The following is an 8,419-nucleotide window of genomic DNA, read 5'->3' as shown; positions in this document are numbered from 1 at the left end:
TTCCGACAGCAGCTGAGGGGACTATTTGTAGTAAATAAGTTTTGCTGACATTATTGTCTTAAATAGACATCACACAGGTCTGATGTTGACCAACAATGATGATATTTCGCAGTTAAACAATGTTTAAAATCTTGATGGGTTTGTTCTCATGCTTAACTGTATACATGATACTTCATCATTGAAGTTAATAAAAACAGTATTTTTCTATTTATCCATTTTTTCAGCAAAATTGGCCCCCAGTCTAATGTCAAGTTCTTAATTTGGCCCTCCGTTACAAAAACTTTGAGAACCCCTGAACTAGACCAAATGTTAAAAAAAATTTAAAAACTTGCCAAAAAGTGCCAACTAATTCCTAAAATTCAAATACAGTCAAGAAACAAAGGTGAACAATGAAATGTTGATTGCCCTTATGATAAAAATGTTACCTTTATTCAATGGAGAACAAGCAAGGGAGTTGATGAGAGAGGTGCTCCAGCCTTCAATACGCAGAATTAATAAACACAACACTTGAGCTTACATGTGTTGGATTTATTTGTAAACTCTGAACCGATTTACAGACACTCATCAAATATAATTTTAGTATTTTTTTCTATCAACAAGAACAGTAAAGAGTAAAAGCTAAGCTGCCATGCAAGGTGCTAACCAGGTCACTGGGAGCAACATAGCATTCAGTGCTCAAGGAAACTTCCACATAACCAGCGTGAGTGGTCGACCACCTCTGCACCACAGCTACCACATGAAATCAAAATGACACAAAATTCCATACAACAGATACCTGAAGCCAAAATTGGTGAAAACATTAAGTGCGTGTGTAGTAGTAAAGCTGCAATCCAAAAGTTACATATTCAAACACAATGAAACTTGTTGGAAAATACTTTGTACTTTTCAATCAACAGCTCTTTCCAGAACATTTACTGATGCTTACACAGTCATAAACAATAAAAGCTGCCACAGTTAATGCCCTGTTGCATCAAATATTTAATTAGCTTTTTAATTCCATAATTGTTTTGTGCAAACATTTAACATATGTAGTTTTAAATACTCTGCATACATGTTAGGACCTTGTGCATATTCAGCAGTTCTTCATGGCTGACAGACTTTTCCACAAAATGGCATGAAAGTCAAAAAACAAAAAGAAGTTAATCAGAGAAACACTGCAATAATGAAAAGAAATAAAATAACAACAAACAAAAAACAAACAGCCAGTGTGATGGTTGGGGGGGTACAGATTAGACCAAAAGTCTGTCCATGCTGGGCCCCAACGAGGCACAAACAGGAACAAGCTCATTTCCAGGGAAAAACAAACACAACAACAAACTGTATCATGCCAACAAAATATAAAATACAACACAGAAAACATTCATCTGTAAATCTGATACAAAAATACTTCCAAACAGAGATTCTACGAGTGCTCCAAGGCAAAACCAAAGTGACCACAGCATGGCAAACCAGGAAGAAACTGAGCCTAACTACATTCACTTTATGCTGATGGGGACAGAGGGGGGACGTTAAAACACTGGTGGTTACAGTGGGTACAGCAGTCCTCAAAGAAACAGACTCAATTCTTACTGAAGACACAGTGCCTGTTTTTAGGTCCAAGTGCAAACTTTCTATTGGGAGATGCAATGCCTGGTTTTCCATTATTTGATATTTTTTGAGTAACAGTCTATGCCGTACATTCTGTGAGTTGAAGGAGTAAAATCAGGGAACGTTATTTTATATTCTGTAGTAAGGAATAGATTTGATCCTCTGAGTCTGAAGAACATTTGTCCCGTTTCTATACTAATTATTTTTGTGAAAAAACATTAGAAATATCAAAGACGGACTTTGGAAAATATAGCCTTTATAAAAGGGGGTTAGGGTTAATCCTAAACCTGGTTCAAATGGAAATTATGCTGACATAAGAAAATAAGAAAAAAACTAATTGTATTTTTCAGCAGTGTACTTTTCTTACTTTATAAGCTTTTCAATTAACTTAAACTTGACTGTACTCAAATGATCCTCCACAAAAAGCCCAGATGGTTGTGTCTAGCAATGACTTTAGCTAAAAGTGTCTTAGATTGTTGTTAAATAATGTTAGATAAGTAAAACTAAAGCAGAGCTCCTCTATGATGTTCCGATGTGGTGACATCCTGCGGGGGACAGAGTACCAAACATCCTGACCTAAGTCCATCCATCCATCGTCTTCCGCTCATCCAGGACCGGGTCGTGGGGGCAGCAGTCTAAGCAAAGGTACTCAGACTTCCCTCTCCCCGGCCACTTCCTCCAACTCCCCTGGGGGACCCCAAAGCATTCCCAGACCAGCTGAGTATTATATTCTTGACCTCGTTCTTTGGGTCATGACCCAGAACTCATGACCGTAGGTGAGTACTAGAACAAAAATCCACCAGTAAATTGAGAACTTTGCTTCCTAACTCAGCTCTGTCTTCACGGCGACGGACCGGTACAGCAACCGTATAACAGAGAACGCCAGGCCTATGTGTGTCGAGTTTTTGTGGGGTTTGGGGTACTTTGGTAGATACGTTTTATCAAACAATACAGTACGTTGATGAACAGGTTGCACTTTTAACGTACCAGCCTTCAAATGTGATTGTGGTTATTGCCCTTCACACAGTAGCCTCACTAATAATGTAATGTCTGTACATCAGCAGCAAGGCTGATTTGCTGGCTATGACGTGCAAGAAGCAAAAGTGGGCAGAAAGTGACAAAAGGACTCTGAAAACCAACAGAGGGTAGTTGCTGCTTCCGAACGATGAACCTATAGCATGCTGCTAAGAATTTCTGACATCTGGGAGTTGGTTTGGTCATCCGAGTCCATTTCCTGAGTGGCGACTTCCTCTGCCTTTGCCCCTTTCCTTTCAGACTCCACCTGTCCAACCACGACTGATACACCTGCAGCCACCACCGTGTCCACCAGCTCGTTCTTACTCCTCTTTTCCCAGCAGGGCTCCACACAGATCCTATGAACGAGGGGCCGGGGCTCCTTCTGTGGGCTTTTGTGGTTCTCAAGGATGCAGGAAACATGGCTGATGTAAGTAGGGCCCTGTGGGGAGGGCGGGTCCCCAGACAGTGGGAGGTCAGGCTCTGTTTGTTTGGTGTAGATACCCTCTGATAAAGACCCTGTGAGACTTTCCCCACTGTTGCCCCGGAGCCAGCGCTGGGGGCCACTGAAATATTGACTCCGGTGGCTCCTGGAGAGCAGCTTGCGTTTGGTGGGGGGGTTGGTGTGCCGTCCCACTGAGGCGGTGCCCTCCTTGGAGAGTGACAGGCTCTCCAAAGTCTTGGTGGTGTCAGATAGTGAAGCAGACAAGGGGAGGGACATGGGGAGATCATTGGAGAACCTGGGGCAAAAGGGGAGCGATGGGGACATGTGGATTCTGGGCCGTGGGGGGTGTGGAGGCAGACTGAACGCAGAGAAGGAGGAGTCTGAGGATAGACATGGAGAGGGAAGGGGGGTGTCCTTTGTTGTGGTGGAGGTGGGGGATTCTGTAGATGAGCAGATGCTGTACCTGAAAGAGAGGAGCAGTCATTAGAATAACTTTGATTTGAATGACAGATGATAAGAACTTGATTTAGAACATCTCACCGCAGCTCCTGGATCTGGAGGACATCTGGGGCACTACCCCCAAGCATGAAACCGGCCTGGTGGGAAAGTTCTGGAGAGCAAAGCAGGTCCTGGTCGCGGGGGCTCAGGGCATCGCTGGAGTCATAGTCACTGTCTGTGGGCAGGAACACCTCAGAGGAGCCGTCCTCATCAGAACCATGCTGGGAGTCTGTCAGTCAGAGGTTAGACAGAGGTCACAGGTGTGGTGGAGGTTAGACTGATATCAGTTTTTATATCACCTCTCTGGGAGGACACTGACCACTGATGGCTTTTCTCCGGCGGTGTTCCGGTGATGGAGATGGAGATGGTGTGGGCAAGAGGTTCATTGTGGAGGAGGGGGAGTCGGTCTGGTGATCAGAGTCACTGTCTGAAATTTTGGCATCCATCAGGCACATGATGGGTACACCGCCACAGGGCTGCTTGTAGCGAGCATACTGAAGAGTGTCTGTGAGCCACCTGAGGTCACGTCGCATCTCATCCAGCTGCTGCAAGGGAAGGCAAGTCTATTTGTATAGCACATTTCATGTACAGAGACAATTTAAAGTGCTTTACATAAAACATTAAAAGAAACAATCTAGAGAAATAGAAGTGGTCCCAGGATGGAGCCTTGGGGAACTCCACATGTAATTTCTATTGGCTCAGAAGTGAAGTTACCAATTGACACAAAATATTTCCTGTTTTCTAAGTACGTTTTAAACCAGTTTAGTACTGGCCCAGTGAGACCCACCCAGTTTTTCAGCCGCGTGAGAAGCACATTTCAGGTACAGAGACAATTCAATGTGCTTTACATAAAACATTAAAACAAACAATCAAGAGAAAAGGTAAAAATTTGATCATTAAAATAAAATTAAAAGAAAGTAAAAAGATTTTCATTTAAAACAAGCATAGATAAACAGTGCGGACGTAAACTTTTGAATACATATTAATCAAATGCAACTGAGAACAGGTGAGTCTTTAACCTGGATTTAAATACACTGAGTGTTTCAGCAGATCTAAGGTTTTCTGGAAGTCTATTCCAGATCTGTGGTGCATAGAAGCTGAATGCAGCTTCTCCATGTTTAGTTCTGACTCTAGGAACTGATAAAAGACTGGATCCAGATGACCGGAGAGGTCTGGCTGGTACATACTGGGTCAGGAGGTCAGTCATGTATTTTGGTGCTAAACCATTCAAAGCTTTATAAACCAGTAACAGAACTTTAAAGTCTATCCTCTTTTTGGTAGCCTTGTAAAAAACCTGTTAAAGTAGTCAAGTCGACAAAAAAATTAAGTGTGTCCATCACTACACCCAAGTTTCTGGCCTGGTTGGCAGATTTTAGTTGAATAGATTGAAGCTCTGTAGTGACGTCCAACAATAACCTCAGTTTTGTTTTTGTTTAATTGAAGTAAGTTGTGACACATCCAGTCATTAATGTCCTCAATACATTTACCAAGAGCCTGTACAGGGCCTCGGTCTCCTGGTGTCAGTCTAATATATATCTGTGTGTCATCTGCATAGCTATGGTAACTAATGTTGTTGTTCTTTATAACCTGGGCCAGTGGGAGCATGTAGATGTTAAATAGAAGTGGTCCCAGGATGGAGCCTTGGGGCACTCCACATGTAATTTCAGTTGGCTCAAATGTGAAGTTAGTAATTCATATAAAATATTTCTGGTTTAAAACTGTCCCAGCAAGACCCATCCAGTTTTCCAGTCGTCTGAGTAGTATAGCCTGGTCCAATGTATCAAGTGCTGCAGACGCAAACAGGGCAGAGAGTATCAGGGCAGAATCGCTAAAGAGACAGCAGGGGCCATCAGTACCAGGATCAACCAGTGACTGCTTGTGTCTTGGTCACAACTCCCCTTATGGGTGCATATGGGCTGTCTGGTGGCAAAAAAATGGGCAAACCTGAACAGGACACGTAGCTGGTCCACACGAAAGTTTAGGATCATAGACCAGTCAGTGGGCCTATACTGTGAAAATGCTCATGCATATTTTTTTCGTCTTTCTTTAATTTGTTCAACTGCAACCCGGGACCTTTCTTGAACCCAGAAAGGTAACACCCTGAGACTCAAACTCAAACTGCAGGAGCCCATTTTCAGCAAAGCTCTGTCAGCTGAACTGTGACTGCTTTCTCTGTTTCGGGGTTGATACCTGGATATAGTCGAGGATGAGCTGGTGACGGTTCTTGGCTGTGGTCACCTCGCTATCAGTGATGGCCTCTCGAAGCGCTTGCTGGGTTATGAGTGAGTCCAGGTCGAGGACGGAGGACAGGCGGCAGTACAGACTGATGAACCTCTCTTTGTAGGTGCAGAAATGAACTGATGGGAAAGAAAAGAGCTGAAAGACACTTTCTGCAGTTGAAGCTCAGCTAACATGTCTGTCTATTGAGCAGGGAGTTTGCGGCCCACCCAGCATATTTTCTAGATCACAAAGAGCTTTTTTTTAAAACAGAATTTTTTATCTGTTCCTAATTCACAACAATATGAATAAATACATATTCAGAATTGCAATTTTAATCTTTATATTCTTTACACATGTCCTCTATTATCAGAAAACTGCTACAAGACCATGTTAAAAACACAATTTTCATCTGTGAGGCTCTTTAAACGTCTCAGAGTTCAAATATCAACAGGGCTTGTCTAAAAAGTGGAAGCCTGGTTTGTCTGTTCTTACTGAGCTCAAACATCTGCAGGGGGAGGTGGAGGAACCCTGACAGGAAAGTGTATGGGTTGGACTGTCCAGGTGCAGAGCAAACATCATCAGCTGGTGGAAGCAGCAGCAAGAAGGAGACACCGTGACCGAGCTCCACTACCTCCTGGCTGTAGAGACGGAAGCGATAGGCCTGCATGCACGCATGTAAACACAAGTGCAGACACGTGCACATAGCCAAGCACACACAGACAAAAAAAACATGATTATTATATGTACGTCACAGGAAATGAAATCACATGTCATCTATAACTCTTCTGTTTTGTAGCTTTTATGTTGTAAGAGAACATTAAATTGTTTAATGCAACTTATTTTTAATGACATTTTAACCAGGTCTTTAAAAGGATTAAGTGTAATTAAACTTTGAACAATGAAGCTGCTTCACTAGACTGATGATCCAAGAGTTTATAAAGTATCTTGTTGACACTGTCACACTCAAACTGTCCGTAACACTACCTGGTGCAGAGGTAGGTTCATGTGCTTCATTAGGGATTTCACGGCGGTCTGCAGTTCATAGCACAATAAAGGGGTGTGGCTTTCTGCCGGTGGCTTTTCACCCTTGCTGTCATCCTCACTGCAGCCCTTCCTTCCTGCAGCAGCCAGAATCTGGATCCACTCCCACTCTTCCCTGAAGGAACGCAGAGAGGACTGAAGTAGGTGCAGAGGTAGGTGATTGGTATGGTATAACTCTCTTGAGGAATCAAAGCAATCCTTTGATACCTTAAGGCAGGGGTGTCTAATTCAATCACACAACTCGCAAAAATCCAAACCACGCCTTAGATCGCTCTAAAACAGTTTTTTTTCCCAAACCATGACTTTTAACATAATTATGAACTAGATATATTGCATTACCTGAAATGATGCTAGTGTAAATGCTGAAAGCTGAATTTGGCCACTTGAAGATGCTGAAATTGATTGCTAAAAACCCGGATGTCAATAGTTGAAAACACTGAAGCTGATAGCCAGCTAAAGTATTAGCTAAGTGCCAAACTAGCCTAAAAAACTAAAAAAAATCAAAACAGTTAGCATGTAGCAGAAAAAATCATTAAACTTCAAAATATCCTTATGAAAAGAAAAACCCTAAATTAGCCAAAACATTTAGTATGTAGCTGAAATATTAGCTAAACTCCAAAACATTTAGTATGTAGCTGAAATATTAGCTAAACTCCAAAACAGCTAGTATATAGTTGAAAAATTAGCTAAATGCCAAAACAGCCTTAAAAAAGAAAAAAAAAAAAAAAGAACAGCTTGCATGTAGCTGTAATATTATCTAAGATCCAAGCTACCAAAACAGCCTGAAAAACGAAAAAAAAGCCTAAATTTACCACAACAGCTAGCATGTAGCTGAAATGTGAGCTAAACTCCAAAATATCCACAAAAAAAACAAAAAAAAGCATAAATTAGCCAAAACAACTAGCATGTAGCTGAAACTAGCTACATGCTAGTTAGTTACATTTAGCTAAACTATAAACAGCCTAAAAAAATGTTAGTAATTGCCAAAATTGTCCAAAAAGCTAGCATAATGCCAATTTTTGTAACTTTAAAACCGTAACTTTTTAACATAATTATGAAGAAGAAACTACTTCCAAACAGAGATGGACATTAGAAAATAAATAAAACAATAGAACAGCACCTGTTCCGAACAAGAGCTATAGGACGTGCAGATCTGATGGTTTCTGTTCTTTACAAGCATAACATTTCATAAAACTGGATGGGGGCACATTTATATAACCCAAAAGTTCTCAAAAGTGAGCAGGGTGAAGAAGACTAGTATCAATATGATCTCCCTTCCCGGAACCAGAACTACTATGACTTGATCCTTTAAGGGCAACAAACAGCACAATAAGCAAGCAGGAACTGGCTTCTTGGCTCCCAATGATGTCCCGGATTGAAGAAAAGGAACACACTTCTGCAAGTACCAACCTGGACACATTGGGGTTGTCTCGAATGCGGGTGTGGCACAGCATGTTGGGGGTCCGCTGGGACACCAGGACTTTGATCTGGTCCACAGAGCTGCTGAGCTTCAAATAACCAAGGTAGAGGCCGGTCGTCAGGCGGTGGCAGCTGCGCCGGTGGTACGCCAGAATGTCCTGCAAAGCCGAGACTAAATCAATCACTTCTAACACA

General features: G+C 42.1%; 1 protein-coding gene across 2 annotated transcripts in view; it reads right to left on the bottom strand.

The window, feature by feature from the left end:
• Positions 1–513: 513 nt before the first annotated feature.
• The window catches only part of ankfn1 (ankyrin repeat and fibronectin type III domain containing 1), a 64,706-nt gene continuing 56,800 nt past the window's right edge, over positions 514–8,419 (bottom strand). For both annotated transcript variants that reach the window (XM_024285518.2, XM_036217112.1), the window contains 7 exons: positions 8,216–8,382; positions 6,749–6,920; positions 6,257–6,425; positions 5,735–5,901; positions 3,864–4,089; positions 3,587–3,773; positions 514–3,509 (listed from right to left, as the gene is read on the bottom strand). In XM_024285518.2, the coding sequence (XP_024141286.1) occupies positions 2,759–3,509; positions 3,587–3,773; positions 3,864–4,089; positions 5,735–5,901; positions 6,257–6,425; positions 6,749–6,920; positions 8,216–8,382 (1,839 nt within the window). In that variant the 3' untranslated portion in view covers positions 514–2,758. The remainder of the gene's footprint in view (positions 3,510–3,586; positions 3,774–3,863; positions 4,090–5,734; positions 5,902–6,256; positions 6,426–6,748; positions 6,921–8,215; positions 8,383–8,419) is intronic.

This window comes from Oryzias melastigma, linkage group LG19, assembly GCF_002922805.2.
Source record: "Oryzias melastigma strain HK-1 linkage group LG19, ASM292280v2, whole genome shotgun sequence".
Taxonomy (NCBI): Eukaryota; Metazoa; Chordata; class Actinopteri; order Beloniformes; family Adrianichthyidae; genus Oryzias; species Oryzias melastigma.
The sequence above is the reverse complement of the archived record's forward strand: the minus strand, read 5'-3'. Positions and strand labels throughout refer to the sequence as shown.